The sequence below is a fragment of the Scaptodrosophila lebanonensis genome, unplaced genomic scaffold (assembly GCF_003285725.1).
Source record: "Scaptodrosophila lebanonensis strain 11010-0011.00,11010-0021.00 unplaced genomic scaffold, SlebRS2 tig00000001-arrow-pilon, whole genome shotgun sequence".
Taxonomy (NCBI): Eukaryota; Metazoa; Arthropoda; class Insecta; order Diptera; family Drosophilidae; genus Scaptodrosophila; species Scaptodrosophila lebanonensis.
The window spans coordinates 4,322,596-4,338,970 of NW_022060529.1; the positions used below are offsets into that span (position 1 = coordinate 4,322,596).

The 16,375-nt window shown below is 41.1% G+C and overlaps 4 protein-coding genes across 4 annotated transcripts; all 4 read left to right on the forward strand.

Annotated features, from left to right (window-relative positions):
* Positions 1-263: 263 nt before the first annotated feature.
* LOC115634618 lies at positions 264-1,079 on the forward strand. The gene has a single exon (XM_030532466.1). It carries the CDS (start codon positions 264-266, stop codon positions 1,077-1,079), a length of 816 nt encoding a protein of 271 aa, XP_030388326.1.
* Positions 1,080-1,860: 781 nt separating this feature from the next.
* LOC115634196 (bromodomain testis-specific protein) lies at positions 1,861-2,876 on the forward strand. The gene is made up of 2 exons (XM_030531784.1): positions 1,861-1,927; positions 1,978-2,876. The coding sequence occupies exons 1-2, from the start codon at positions 1,920-1,922 to the stop codon at positions 2,774-2,776; spliced, it is 807 nt and encodes a 268-aa protein (XP_030387644.1). The 5' UTR covers positions 1,861-1,919; the 3' UTR covers positions 2,777-2,876.
* Positions 2,877-3,138: 262 nt separating this feature from the next.
* LOC115634004 lies at positions 3,139-10,321 on the forward strand. Its single transcript, XM_030531528.1, has 2 exons — positions 3,139-3,263; positions 9,628-10,321. Exons 1-2 carry the CDS (start codon positions 3,251-3,253, stop codon positions 10,251-10,253), a joined length of 639 nt encoding a protein of 212 aa, XP_030387388.1. The 5' UTR covers positions 3,139-3,250; the 3' UTR covers positions 10,254-10,321.
* A 4,269-nt stretch (positions 10,322-14,590) lies between these two features.
* Positions 14,591-15,644, forward strand: LOC115634063. Its single transcript, XM_030531609.1, has one exon. It carries the CDS (start codon positions 14,648-14,650, stop codon positions 15,548-15,550), a length of 903 nt encoding a protein of 300 aa, XP_030387469.1. The 5' UTR covers positions 14,591-14,647; the 3' UTR covers positions 15,551-15,644.
* Positions 15,645-16,375: the final 731 nt, after the last annotated feature.

Genomic DNA, 16,375 nt, shown 5'->3' on the forward strand with positions numbered 1-16,375 from the left:
ATGGTAATTTTTCGCATGCCTATTTGAATAATTAACTAGATGAAAATATGTCCTCTGGTCACGTGTTTGTTGCTTATGTGATTAGTCCACACAATTCTAGTTGTGCGTTTATAGCCCCGCGGTCGGCGAGCTTTGCATTAAATATACGAGCACTCTTATGTCGTGTTGAAAACCAAACTACGACATTGCTGTCAAGCTGTTTGGCTACGAATCCTTGAGAAAATTGAATCGCTTATGTTTTCCGGCAATCCAAAAATAGTACCATGTCAACAAAATTGTTACGTAATTTCGGCAATGTCGCCAAACTAGCGAATTCCGTTTGCTGCGATCCCCCACAGCAACTGCTACTGTGGAGTTCTAGCACAAAGGAATCAAAGAGGCGCCTACTAACGCCACCAAAAGCCGAGCCGAATGTCGAGGTGTTGAGCGATACCTTCGTGCCAGAGTTAGTATTTAAATACAATCCGCTAAAGTACTATCTGAGTAAAATGAAAATGTGGAAACTGAAGTGGACTTGGGATCGCTCCTTCAGTGAGAGTCAATTTGTGGATCAATCCAAACAGGCAGCTGCCACTTTGACGGATATTGTGCGGTTGCGCGACACAGAGAAAATTGCCGAGTTCTCCACCTCGAATGCCTACTACCAGATGGCCAACGAATTGATCAACTTTCCTCATGAGTCCTGCGCAGAGTTGCTGCATTTTCGCAAGGACCACATCCGTCAAGCGGTGCCCATCAAAGTGCAATTGCATAATGTTCTAGGCCTAAAATATGCGGTGATAGACGTGATAATGGTGGGGTTACGGCATGTGGGCGATTGCGAGGGTGGCGGAGATTTGGACAAGATGAAGCAGGCTCTGATCGAAATGGATCCCGAGCTAAAGGACCAGATCACTGGACCTACTATGCAGCTACCCTATGTTTTTATTGAGCTTTTTATGCGCTTTCGACGCAACTACTCAAATGTGAATCAGCCTATTGGCGGGCAACCGGAAAAGGCAACAAGCCCCTGGTTGGTCTCGGTGTACAAAATATGTAGATTTAACATCTTCACTATGCCGCCTACTATGGAAACATAAGATATTTTCCGTTCAAACATATTTTTTACATAAACGTTACCTACATTACTTGTATTCTAAAAAAAAAAAATTCCAATCTTACACCCAAAAATAAAACATTCACCTCCATTTTCACAAGACTTTAGAACCTCAAGAAGTTACATCAATTAGTAACGCGTGATTACGTATTTACTTATTCTTTTGTTTCAATGCGGTCGATGTTGAAATAAATTTTATCGATTTAAATTTTGGCACACGAATAAATTGTTTTCATTTCTTACATGATGTATAAATTTGATTACATTAATAAAAGCAAAAAGTAGTGACCAATAATTTTGTGGAGCGCGGAATCACAACATTTTTAGCATTTCGTTCTAAATTTTCTTGATCTGCGTACGTATCAAAAATTTTTATTTCAGCAACAACTTATTTTGACTGGTTCGATATATTCGATAGTTTTTTAACAAGAACAAATCTATAGTAGTGAATTTCCCCTAATGTATTATTATCAATTAATAGATAGTTATATTCCTTTTGACATACATTAACGTTATTTTTTATTTTATGGCTTATAATTAAGTATATTTTAGCTATGACAAGAAACCATAGAAGATATACATATATGCCAGTCCAATTCGACTCATCCCCAAATGCTGGCAGTGTTACCAAATCATTGGATGTTTAAAATAGACATTTAATTTGTTATCGACCTAATTTGTTATCGACAGTGCATGCGTTTCAGTTGGCTTGAATTCCGTTGTCTAATTGGCAGTCATTTTTTGAGTTTGTATGTATAAGTGCCTTTGTCAAAAATTTTGATTAGGATCATTGACTTTCCGTTTGTGGGTTTTTTAAAAATTTATGGAAAGGTGGGTACTGCAGGGCTTTTTAGATTCATGCTTATTCTCAAATTTTCCAGCATGTATGCGCACCGCAAACAGTTAAAAATGTCGGCTGAGTTAAGTGCGTGCCGAGGGATTATAAAGAAATTATTTTCGAGTAGATACAAAAATATTGCATGGATATTCTATGAGCCAATCGAACCACAGCTGCTGGGCCTAACCGACTATTTCGAAATTGTAAAGGAACCCATGGATCTATCAACTGTGAAACATAGACTGTCTTCGGGATACTATTTGACGGCAACTGATTTCGCCAAGGATGTGCGCCTTATATTTTTCAACACCTACCTCTATACAAATCCAACACATGTGTGCTACGGGATGGCAGTGGAACTCCAACACATCTTTGAGGGGCTTTTTTCTAAATTACAAGTGCGTGAAGACGACCAAATGCGTATCAAACGGAAGGTGTCTGACGCAGATTCCGAGTGTGACAGTAATGAAACCTCTAAGAACGTTCAGATCTCTTTAAACAAAGCTCTATCAGACGAACCTAATCCACCACTTGAGGCTGCAAGAAAACAAAAGACATCGTTCGCAGAAAAATGGGGTCGCTGTTTTGAGGAGCAACCATTGACGGCCGCTGAAGATTTGGATTTACATGGAAGGGTACAACAACTTGACGGTGAAGTTTTATTGAAGGTCATTCACATGATACATCAACTAGAGGGACTGAACACCACATGCACCAATAAGGAGCTTGAATTTGATGTCGGCGCCCTCAAAACTCACACAAAGCGCACCATTCTCTCCTATTTGGCAAGCAAGGGTATTACCGGGAAGCGGGCACGTATCTCGAATTACAAGTACCAGTAAATTAATAATACTATTGTTTACAATTCGTGATATGCAGATAGTAGATACTAATGTGAACATATTATTTATTCAATGCTTTTAATAAATATAATTTTCTGAACGAAATTTATTTCTTCATACGAGGATGAGAACTGCATTACAAGTAATTTATTATAAGGCCCATAGATTATAGCCCGTAGTCGCTTTATAGTACATAATTTTAGGATTGTGCGATGTACAACAAAAATAATTTTTAAGGGGAGCTCTACCATGCATTTAAAGGGTAAACTACTTGCCAATAGCTTTGTGAGTGCATCGGAGAACATAGAACTAGATAATACGGGTGTATTATTTCTGATGCAACACTTTCTTCGCCTCAGGTGTCATTCATTTACATTTCAATAACTCAAAATTAATCAATTTTTTGGTTGTTGGGCCATAAAATTCAGATCCTGACTAGAGAATGAACATTGAACAATAATTGGAACCGCCAGAATGCATGGCAAAAGTGAGTGTACGAAACCCCATAGACTTTGCTCCAAGAGAGCGTGTTCGCGTCGCTGTTCGCAGTTGTCTTGGTTCCGTCGACCGTCCTGCAATCGACTGGGCTCTTATACACGTTCTGTGGCCTATACATGGCCGATAAATCAAGTAGCACAATGGGTGTCATCGGCATTAGCAAGAGGCACATCGCCCTCAGTAATATGTCAGTGTCCGTTTTTCCCCTCGAAGTCGAATCGATTCCATTCCGATACTCAAACATGCACGTCCCCATGTTGTCAAGTTGTGAATGAGAGTGAGCCCACCAAGAGTATATCAAGCAATTCCGTTTTGATCGAAGCATGTGCTCAAACAGACCTTACATATAATCCAGACGGAGGAGCCGAAGATCATTTGGCATTGGAAATTGAATCAATCGATGAAGACAATTTAGCCCAATTATCCAAGTATAAAAATGATTCTGATTATTCACAAACTGCAATAGATGTTAACACGTCGTCATCATCACATTCATGGTCCGATGAGGAAGCTATATTACGTATCAATATATATCACACTGCAAATGGAGAACTCAATACCGAGACAGACGAACATAATTCGTATACTGGACTAAGAAAGAGCAATCCGATTATGGATTGGATTCCACCTACACAGCCTATATCAACGGTCATTCTAAAGTCTTACGCTATAGTCCCTGAAGTAGTTGATTATGGCGGGTATGGTAGAAATATGGTCGCCAGTGATGAGCCTCAGGTTTTAAAAAAGCGACGGGTTTTAACTAAGAAAAATAGCACCGTAAAAAGTCGTAAGGCTGCCTTAACAAACCCATTTAGATTTAAGAGAAGCAAACCGAAAGCACAGCATAACAGCATCGCGCAACGAGACTGTGAAAACACTTTGTCACCTTTTGTCTATATAGAATCAATCTGTCCAAAAAGCCTGGAACAGAAAGAACAAAATCCTCCGAACTACTGTCCTTATGCCGTGGCACAAAATGAAGAACGTTCTAATAATCTCTCTCGAATGAAGAATAATCCAATAAGCAAGCGATGCAATTCAAAACACTGTACCTTCTGCTTACAGAAACCCGAATCAAATACTTGTACCAAAGGACAAAATGTTCCTCAATACGAAGCACAATACGATAAAAATCAAGGTGCTTGTGGGCCAAATGGAAGATATCAAAATTCCCAGGGGTGCGGACAAAATTTTAGGAGAAATCTAAATGACCGATGCAATATGCCTTGCAGGCAATCGCCTCAATATAATAGAACGCAGGCCCCCAACCAGTGTTGGAAAGATCAGGTTGTTGCTCCTTCAAATTACGCTGTTAATGACGGTTATTTTATCCCGACACAGAACTACAAACAAAATAATATTTACAGTACCCAACAAAGAAGCCAAATCGGACCCTGCAAGTGTAAAAAATCAGAAACATGTTCTATGCCATATAGACAAATAAATCAAAATAGAAAAGTGAGTCAAAAGACTCCTTCAAGAGTCTGCAACGTAAATAAAAGTAGGAACGGATTCCAACAAAATCGAACGGGTAAAACGGGTTCCCGTTGTGGCGTGAGGAACAGAAACACAACTTATGATGACAGAACAGGACATTTAATATATAGTGATCGCGAAGAATCTTTTACTAATGTGAAGCGAAGAGGGTCGCAATATGGTAAGCGAAATCAAGTTCCTCCCCCTCGAGGAATGAGAAAGGAATACGGAGAAGTTCCCCCCTCTAATAGGCCTTCAGTGAACTCTTTCTATGAAGATAAGGTACGAGAATTAAGTTGTCATTCTTCAATGGACTGCTATAAAGATGTTGAGCGGAGAGAATCAAAATACAACGAAAGATACCGTCAACCTTGTGCTGAAGGAGAGGAATGTGGAGAGATTCCTGTGTCGTGTCGCCCGTCAATGGAATGCTTCAATAACATGGGGGAAACAGAATCAACCTGTCGGCCTTCAATGGAGTGTTTCAAAAATATGGAGGAATATGATATTGTGGAATCCTCGTGCCGCCCTTCAATGGAGTGTTTCAAAAATATGATGGAATATGAAATTGAGGAATCATCGTGCCGCCCTTCAATGGAATGTTTTAAAGATATGGAACGAAGAGAATCAACATGTCGCCCTTCAATGGAGTGTTTCAAAAATAGGGAGCAAAGAAAATCTTCAGGTCGTCCATCAATGAAATATTTCAAAAAAGAATCTTCGTGCCGCCCTTCAATGGATTGCTTCAATGATATGGAGCGAAGGGAATCAAACTGTCGTCCTTCGATGGATTGCTTTAAAAATAGGGAGCGAAGAGAATCAAATTGTCGACCTTCAATGGGTTGCTTAAAAGATATGGAGCGAAGAGAATCAACGTGTCGGCCTTCAATGGCTTGTTTCAAAGATATGGAACGAAGAGAATCAACATGTCGCCCTTCAATGGCTTGTTTCAAAGAAATGGAACGAAGAGAATCGACCTGTCGTCCTTCAATGGCTTGTTTCAAAGAAATGGAACGAAGAGAATCATGTCGCCCTTCAATGGATTGTTTCAAAGATATGGAACGAAGAGAATCAACATGTCGCCCTTCAATGGCTTGTTTTAAAGATGTGGAACGAAGAGAATCGACGTGTCGTCCTTCAATGGATTGTTTTAAAAATAGGGAGCAAAGAGAATTAAATTGTCGCCCTTCAATGGATTGTTTCCAGGATATAGAACGAAGGGAATCGACGTGTCGTCCTTCAATGGAGTGTTTTAAAAATATGGAGCGGTATGAACCAGGATCTCTCCGACCTTCAAGGGAATATTTCAACAATATGCAACAAAAAATAACATCTTGTAGACCTTCAATGGAATGTTTTAACAACATACAGCAAATGGAATCATCTTGCCGCCCTTCAATGGATTGTTTTAGAAATGTCCAAAAAAGACAATCAAGACAACCACCAATTTGTGGAGAGGGTGAAGAATGCTACATCCAGCCTTCACGTCGACCTTCCATGACAAAACAATCAAGGGAATCTGTTTGTGGTGAAGGCGAAGAATGCCAAGATACTCAAATATCGTGTCGACCTTCAATGGCCTGTTATACTGGCATTCTTCGCAGAGATTCCAAGTACATGAACAGAACGGAACCTCCATTATGTGCCGAAGGTGAAGTATGCCAAGATATTCAGCCATCGTGTCGCCCTTCTATGGCCTGTTTTAATAAAGATCAGGAAAGACAATCAATAGAATTGCCTCCTTGTGGTGAAGGTGAAGAATGCCATGATATGCAACCCTCATGTCGTCCATCGATGTCCTGCTTCAATAAAGATGAGCGAAGACAATCAAGAAAGATTTCTTCTTGTGGTGAAGGTGAAGAGTGCCGTGATGTGCAACCATCATGTCGTCCATCGATGGCCTGCTTCAATAAAGATGAGCGAAGACAATCAAGAAAGATTTCTCCTTGTGGTGAAGGTGAGGAATGCCTTGACGTGCAACCATCATGTCGTCCATCGATGGCCTGCTTCAATAATGATGAGCGAAGACAATCAAGAAAGATTTCTCCTTGTGGTGAAGGTGAAGAATGCCTTGACGTGCAACCATCATGTCGTCCATCGATGGCCTGCTTCAATAATGATGAGCGAAGACAATCAAGAAAGATTTCTCCTTGTGGTGAAGGTGAAGAATGCCTTGACGTGCAACCATCATGTCGTCCATCGATGGCCTGCTTCAATAAAGATGAGCGAAGACAATCAAGAAAGATTTCTCCTTGTGGTGAAGGTGAAGAATGCCTTGACGTGCAACCATCATGTCGTCCATCGATGGCCTGCTTCAATAATGATGAGCGAAGACAATCAAGAAAGATTTCTCCTTGTGGTGAAGGTGAAGAATGCCTTGACGTGCAACCATCATGTCGTCCATCGATGGCCTGCTTCAATAATGATGAGCGAAGACAATCAAGAAAGATTTCTCCTTGTGGTGAAGGTGAAGAATGCCTTGACGTGCAACCATCATGTCGTCCATCGATGGCCTGCTTCAATAAAGATGAGCCAAGACAATCAAGAGAAGTTCCTCCTTGTGGTGAAGGTGAAGAATGCCATGACGTGCAACCATCATGTCGTCCATCGATGGCCTGCTTCAATAAAGATGAGCGAAGACAATCAAGAAAGATTTCTCCTTGTGGTGAAGGTGAAGAGTGCCATGACGTGCAACCATCATGTCGTCCATCGATGGCCTGCTTCAATAAAGATGAGCGAAGACAATCAAGAAAGATTTCTCCTTGTGGTGAAGGTGAAGAATGCCTTGACGTGCAACCATCATGTCGTCCATCGATGGCCTGCTTCAATATAGATGAGCGAAGACAATCAAGAAAGATTTCTCCTTGTGGTGAAGGTGAAGAATGCCATGACCGGCAACCATCATATCGTCCATCGATGGCCTGCTTCAATAAAGATGAGCGAAGACAATCAAGAGAAGTTCCTCCTTGTGGTGAAGGTGAAGAATGCCATGACGTGCAACCATCATGTCGTCCTTCCATGGCTTGCTTTAATAAAATCCAACAAAGAGAATCAAGAGTAGCTTCTTGTGGTGAAGGCGAAGATTGCCATAATCTTCAATCGTCCTGTCGCCCTTCCATGGCCTGCTTTAATAATGATCAGCAAAGGGAATTAGTATCACCACCATCTTGTAGTAAAGGTAAAGATTGTGATCAGACTCAATCGTCCTGCCGCCCTTCTATGGACTGCTTCAAGAAGGACCAACGAAGAAAATCAAGTCGCACTGCGTCTTGTCGCCCATCGATGGAGTGTTTCAATAAAGATAATCGAAGACCATCAAGGCCTTGTGGCGATAAAGGAAACCAAATAAACCGACTCTCAACACACCCTTCACTGCATTCCTTGCACAATATGTCGCGTAGAGAATCAAGATTGAATGGAAAAACAACTGGGTCTCCTTGTGGTGCAAAAAAGTTGACGCAGAGCAGGGGATCAAGGAGTAGCGCACAAGAAAAACGACAAAGTTGCCCCTCAGCCCTTCCATCTCGAAGAGAATCGAGGTTGATTGAAAAATCAGGCCATTCTTCTTCCAGTGGTGAAAAGAAAGATTCATCGTGTAGGGGCTCGAGAAAGAGTGTAACAGAAAAACTGCAAAATTGCCCTCCAGCTCGCCCTTCAATGCCCTCCCGAAGAGGATCGAAGGCAAATGAGAAAAGAAACATGTCTTCTTCTTGTGGTGGAGATCCAGAATGCAGAGAGAAGCGGACAAGGCCAAAACAGTCATCGCGTAGCGGAGTTAAAAATGAGGAGACACTTAAAGAACGAAGGCAATCAAAGCGAAATGAAAAAACACAAACAACATATTGTGCTGGAGGTGAGGAAGAGCAGGTGGAAGAGCATGAGAAAAGTACATATTATACACAAAGAACACCTGATGGACCCAAAAAAAAGGAAAATATTGTCCATGACGACAGCGCTTCAATAATGATTTCCTACGGAAATTTAAATGATAAGCTTATAGATTGGCCTAAGTCATCACAATCGGGGGAATTTCCATCTTCAGACCCACCGAAACAAGCGAGAGAGTTGGAACAACCACAACGGGAATGTTGCTTAACCCAAGACTGCACTGAAATGGAAGAGCCACCCAAGGAGCCCTGCAACGACGACTGTAAGAAAAAGTGCAAAAGAGGCATATGCAAAAAGGCAAAGTGTTACTTTTATTTCCGGCCCCTGGCCTGTTCTTATACATGCCCGTGTGGTTGCGGCTGTGCCTGTCCCTGCACTTGTTCGCCAATATTTGTATACACCTGTCCATATACTGTGCGCTGTGGCGTGAATCGTGTACCACTCTGTAGATATAACAGCAATCGACTTCGTTACTATACCCCTAGGCGAGGTTCTCGGCGATAATTTTATACCGAACCGCTCCAGCTAAAGCAGTTATGATACATATATTGCAATAATGCGACCCGAAAACAGAACAATAAAGGCCCAACAACCAATCCTGGCTTTTATTCGTGGGCAACACATTTTACAGCACTAACACATGGCACAGATTGTGGAAAACTCTAAATTCTCGAAGCTTAGTCAACTGCCAATGTACTGCATTTTCCGAATTAAAAATAACGAGAATGAGTCTAAATGGAAGTGCCGATGGTTGTGCATGCCAAACAGACCACATTTTATGTGCTTGCATAAATTGTTTTCTTCCAGCTCAATAGTGCGGATTTGTGGCTTTTCCTCATTGCTTTCGTTCTAAATGAAATTACCTAATTAATTGTTTTTTTTTAGGTACCTGATTTTTAGTTGAGATTAGAGTGCGATTGTAGATTTTAGAGCATTTGAGCTTCTTCTACCCAATATATTTTATATACACATACATCATTCAATTTCAGGCATTCTACCGGTGTGTGGATACGGCAGGGATATTGAGGAAAGACCACCAGATCGAACAAAATTAAGACATCGTAATACCGTACGCTGTGCTGGAGGTCAAAAATATGAATTGAAAAAGCCAAGGAACCAATTTTTGCAGGTACTACCACTTAAAGGATCTTTTCAACACCATGATATTGTCCACGATGATGATACCTCAACCGTCATCTCATTTGGAAATGTTAGTCATAGGGCCATTCAATCCAAAACTTCATTGAGGCAATCGGAGGATCAAGTACAACAACAAGATCCAGAACCAGCTGAAGAAGAGAAACAACCCGAAGAAGTACAGCCGAAGCCCATAGTCCCTTCAAGCGGTGGAGGTGCCCCAACACAAAATACAACAACAACACTATGTGTTTACGATGAGAAAATTCCATGTCGCAAGTTCTTCTTTTACGTTCAGCCCATAGCGTGTCCGTGCCCGTGTCCGTGTACCCGAAGGTGTAGATATCACTGCACTGGTGCATCGGGGTCCAAGAGCAGTTACCCCTATGCTGGTGGATGCGGACTCTGGCGGCCAGCAGTTTGGTGGTGTAACCGCCCTCGGTTTTGCTGCCATAATCGCCCACGGCTACGTTACTAGCTCCCATAGCTCCACTATGCCCAACTACAGAACCATTGTAATCCAAAAATAAAAGGCCCAACAAATAACGTGCAGTTTTAATATAGACTTTGTAATCATTAAGCACAAGATTTTGGTAAATGCTTAAAATTAAGTGTATTTATACTCTGTACATGAAATGTACAAGAGTATATTAGGTTTGCGGGAGCTGAAAAATGTAACAGGCAGAAGGAGGCGTGGCAGACCCCACAAAGTATATATATTCTTGATCAGCATGACGAGACGAGTCGATCTAGCCCTGTCTGTCTGTCTGTCTGTCAGTCTGTCCGTCTGTCCGTCTGTATGAACACCTGGATCTCAGAGACTATAAGAGATAGAGACACCAAATTTTGCACAAAGATGCCTTATGTGTGTATTCTATACGAGTTTGTTTTATTTTTTTGATTTTCCCCCCCACTTCCCCCCTATGGGGGTTTTCCCGATTTTCCATTCGTATAATCGCCTATATCTCGGAGACTATAAGACCTAGGAACACCAAATTTTAGTCCCAGATGCCTTATGTGAATACGCAGAAAATGTATATTTTGGAATTTCCGTAACTCCCGTAATTCTTGGAATTTCGAACTAAAATTTTGGAAATACCCCCAGTTGGTTATTATGTGTCCGTATGCCAAATTTCATTATGATAGACCGATTTAACAAGAAGTTATAGCCATAAATATATTTGCTGCTGCAGCGCTGCTCAAGCGCTGCTCAAGCGCTGCCCGCTGTTGTTGATGTTGCTGTTTGGTTGACTGCGAAAATGCTTACACATACACGAATAGCTGCGCATAGGCATACATACACTCACACAGACGCAATTGCTATGTAAATGTGCAATTATACGTGAGTTCGAATACCGAGAGAGGTAAAAACGATCAAATTTTTTTTTATATTCTTAATTTTTTTTATTTTCTATAATTATTGTAAACATATGTACAGACTATTTCAAAGTCGGGACACCCGACTTTAGCTTTTTTACTTGTTTTTTTACAGACTTTGATTATCAAAATATGTTATAATATTTATAATTCCTGCAAAGGCAGATGGATGTTTTAGGTATTGCCGCGTAAGTATTACAATATACTTGTATATATTTCAGGAAACCTGAAGAGTAAAGCTGTTGGTATTCACTATTTTGTACTTATTTTTATATTCGAATATTGCTGTTAGTAGCAGGCGTCGATGGACTGCCTACAACAACGGACATTTTGCCGTCTTGTCTGTTTCCCAACACCGGCGATGTGGGTTTGTCATTTTGGTGCGTTGCGGGAAATTAGATATTTTATTTACGGATATTAAATGCCTAACATCATGGCTTTGATACTGTGGCAAACAACGTAGGCTTAGGCTGCGAGTACCTGGCGAAAAGGATACATTTTATGAATGGGCCTCGGCCAGACACATCGATATGCACAAGTTTGTATTGAATATTGGTATGCAGTTGCATAAGCACGTCCTTCAGCCGTACTCTGACCTTTTAAATGCACATTTTGTCTTTGGAATAATTTAGTAACTTGCTGCGCCCAAAGGAGGCTCGAGTACAAAAATCTGTTTGGGGAAGATGATGGAGCGGAAGTTGACTTTTGGCCACTAAAAGTTTTCGGTAAATTCACTTGGTACGAGCATCAAGGTAGACTAAAACTAAGCTTGAGCTGCTCCGCATCGTTGATGTGGCTGTGGATGTTGATGTTGCTGGCCCCGTTCGTTGCTTGTCATTTTATTTTGTTTCATGTTTTATTCACCACTTCCGCCGGAAATAGACATACGGGCGTGCACACATACACACGCGCACACACACACACACAAGCTGGTACACCCAAAGGCACTTGCTCATACAATATACTCGTGCTCGTATCTCGTTTGACAGGCATCGATGTGTAGGCAGGCGGCCCGACTAGCAAACATTTATTTTGCTCAACAAAGTAGAAACTGTTTTGCAAACAAATCCCACATAAATGCTCAATTTATAACAAACCGGAAGTTAAACTTAATCAAGCGTACTTTTTGGCTTATTGTTTAGTTCTGTGTGCCGCTCGCCCTCTTTTTCCGTATTTACTTAACATATTTTATTGCAATACTTTGTTGGCACTGCCTACATACTGGTACGTACGGGTATACACATATACGAGTATGATACATCGCTTTCCTCCGGCCAGATTACTGTGGGATTTGTATGAGTGCTTTAGAATATGTTCTCCTGTATATATACTCGTACATGTCCTGGTATGTATGTATAGTATGTTATGAATGTGTTTTCATTTTTACTGTTTCTGTGCCTCCATTTCGACCGTTGTTGCCATTGTGCAGGCCAATTTTAGCCATTTATTTATTTATTTATTTTTTTTTTTTGTTGGCAGACACTCGTACCTACACATTTCATTGTCGACTGCTTGTGATAAATTGTGAGTAGAGTGGAGAGTTAACATGCACGTGAACATATGGGGATCATTTATTACAGTGCCTACTATAAGTGTACAAGTAGCCGAGCTTTGCATTTGAATATTTAATAAGGAGCCCTTACAATCTGGTCGATCAAATCGAGACTCAATTTATTATATCTGCTTTGCTTAAGCCTCAATCTTCTATCCATAAAGTGTGAAGCGGAGATTGGACTCTAAAGTACTATTTTAATTGTAAGTACACGTATGAAGATAAAAAATTGATAGGTTCCTCAGTTAATCAGACATCTACATTTGAAATACATTTCCGAAAAGTTCCACATATCGTCTTGTAAAACTTGGACTGAGCTAAAGAATCAATGACAATTCATGTGTCTTAAAAACGTTGGGGATTTTCTGATCTGAGTATATCAAGGCAAGTATTTTGATGTGTGATGTTAATTAAAATAAAAAAAATGTAGATTGACGATGTAGCTATTGACGAAATTCTGTAGCGGGGGAAGGGGGGGAAAATTCCAAAAAATAAAATAAACCCGTCCTTTCTCGGACCTAGGAGAATCTGGATGCCAACTTTGGTTATTCTAGCTTTTATAGTTTCTGAGATCCTCGCGTTCATCCAGACGGACGGACAGACGGACAGACGGGCGGACGGACGGACATGTCTAGATCGATTTCTCTCGTCATGCTGATTCAGAATATATATACTTTATGGGGTCGGAGATGCTTCCTTCTGCATGTTACATACTTTGCACAAACTTAATATATCCTTTTTATCCTACGGGTACAGGGTATAAAAATACAAAGTAGGTAATGGGTTCGTGATGGGTTCTTCTTAACATACTTATAACAAAGTACACACCAAGCATTAAATAAGTTTCAAATTTCTTTACTGCTATCCGACGAATAATTCCTTGAAATCTGGACTATTCTATAAATATTGCAAGAGCAAGATTGTGTTGTAAAGAGTTTGGCGCCACAGTTTAATAATGTAGGTATACGAAAATTAAACTTATTACGATTGTGTACATTTATATGAGAAAATTGCATTTGGCATATTATTAAGAACCGCTTTCTAGTGGCCATTTTCGCTCAAATCCTCACCAATTAACACAATTGAAATCAATTTGCGATGAATCAACCACCTGGGCCTCTAGCTGGGCGCCTCCATCTCTCATTTGAAATTGTTTGGCTTGGGGCTGCACAACTCAAGTGCAAGTGGTGGTACAATTAGACAAACATACATACATTTTGCGAGGCGTGACAGGGATGGGGCAGTGGCAGGAGCAGGGGGGGGGGGGGGGGGGGGTAACATTGAGCGAAGCTTAAAACTACGCAAATTGTGTGAAGCTCAGAACTAAGTAAACTAACGAGCATCAGCAAATGCATTCCCATTCGCATACAAGTAGACATATGTATGTCTACATACTACACGTATACATACAAGTATGTGTATAGGCACGTGTATGTGTGCGAGACAAGTGTTTTGCATTTGCTAATACATACGGTAATTGGATGATTCCGATGGACATGAGCCAATGTCTACAATGCTCCAGAGAGCATCGGAAGTCCATGAACACGGCCATATTTGTAAAGACTGTTGAATGAGCATTTACACATGTGCAATGTTAGCTGGATATGTGAATAGGTGACAACAAGTGTGTTTCAACCAACACTAAAATGGTATATTAAGTAAGTTCCTTGGGAGCAGTGGTACAATTCTAAGATCTGTCCTGGGTTGGACAGTTATTAAATTTTATGAAAACTCTTGATCATGCATCTGCGATCACCCACCTGGACAAACTCACAGTGTCAGCCACAATATTAAGCTTTAAGAGGCTGGAAAAATTGTTGTTATATTCACTGAAAGCCAGCATAGTATTTACAATCAACAGCAACACACAACTATGTGAATTAAATATTTTCGGCCACAGAGAAAAGTCTAAGCTTATTATCAAAATTATAAAGTATGGGAATATGCCCATAAAACCGAGTCATAACGTCGGCTGTATTCGATTTCTGCTCGGCCGTAATAATGTGCGAAGAAGCCTGCAGAGCATTCGTACATTTCAGCTGAGGCACTGCCCTAGTCCGATCCTGAAGAAGCTTCACGAGCATCGCCGTTTGCAGCACCGCCAGCTAGGGGTCGAGGATGATATCAAATGGATCTTTCAGTTGGAAGTTTTGCGCGCTAGGGACTCGAAGAAACTGTCACTGCCACTGCTCATCTACATGTACAGTCCATGGAAGTATATGGCCAACAAGGCCAACATGTTGAAGCTGAAGCTGTTGTGGGACTGGACATTTGCCGAAGCGAGATTCGTGGAGAACTCGAAGAAGGCGGCCGTCGTCATCACAGAAATCATACGTCAAAAGGATCCCAATCACATAGCCCGTTGCACCACGCCACTGGGCTTCAAGCAAATAAAGCACGACCTAGCAGATGAGACGGAGAACACGCCCCTGCAACTTATGCGCTTCCAGCGGCAGCACATAAAACGCGCCATTCCGGTCACAGTCCGGCTGATGCGTCACTATGATCACAAGTTCGCCTTCATCGACATGGTTTTTGTAGGGCTGCGACGCACGATCGATTTCGAATCAAAGGAGGACCAAGAAGTGGAGCGTCAGATACAAGAGTTGAATTTTCAGCAAACAGAAGCAGCTGGCGAGCTCCCAGTTCCGCATCCCGTTGTGTTCGCCGAGATCTTCGTTAGATTTCGACGCGACTACTCGGTGAAGCCAAAGGGTGTGGAGAGAGCGCAGGACATCGGATGTCCCGGCCAGTGGCTTGTCTCAAACTATAAGATACTAAATTTTAACGTGCTCAACTTCGATCCGGAATACCAGAGTTCTAACGCCAAAGTCTACGATGTCTGAAAGTAGGAAGTAACTAGAAATTAAAAATGCAACCTTTCACTGTGGCTTTGGCGTGCAACGTAAAAATAAAATATCTGTTCGTTTTAAGAAGAAACTTAGTGTTTTTCTTTCAAATGTTAAAATACTCACAATCGCACATGGCTTATTGCTAGAAATATTCCAAACTTCCAAACAAGCAAAATCGATATCTTTGTTTTGTGCTAAAATCTTTGTATTTTGAAATGAATTTTTTTATTTGTCTGCAAATTATTTGCAAGTCTGCCCATAGCTCTATTCTGCTCTATTTCTTCTATTAGTATTATTCATTAGCTTCAGTATTGCCTGTTGAATTTGCACATTTCTGCATTTTTATATACTGCTGCGAGTTTGAGAAAAATATAAGAAAATATTTTCATGAGAAAGGCAAACATGCAGAGCGACAATTCGCAGGGGTATAGCATAATCTCACGATAATGAAGCAAGTGCTATGCGGGCGCCTGATGATGCCGCATCCGCAGTCCGGCTCCATCACTCAACCACACGTATAGTATACTGGGTGGGAGTGCAACGCGCTCAGCTGCTTCTCGAGTCTACCAAATAGGCTACACGTCTGCGCTGGCACGAGGTGGCACGTTCTCGGGTCAAAATAAACCATGCTTGATATTTGTTGAATGAAAAAGTAAAAATAGTTAAATTCAAGCTGTGCGCTTCGTGTCCTTATAAACAAAGGCTGCAGCTTCTGAATTTTAAACTGCACCTGGGAGAAGCTGTAGGAGCTGTTGTGGCTAATAATAATAGCTAATAAGAACAGAGACAACATAATCACTAAAAGCAATACAAATTTAA

Excerpts from the sequence above, each read along its gene's own strand:
- LOC115634063 (XM_030531609.1), top strand. The coding sequence starts at position 14,648 with ATGCCCATAAAACCGAGTCATAACGTCGGCTGTATTCGATTTCTGCTC.
- LOC115634618 (XM_030532466.1), top strand. The coding sequence starts at position 264 with ATGTCAACAAAATTGTTACGTAATTTCGGCAATGTCGCCAAACTAGCG.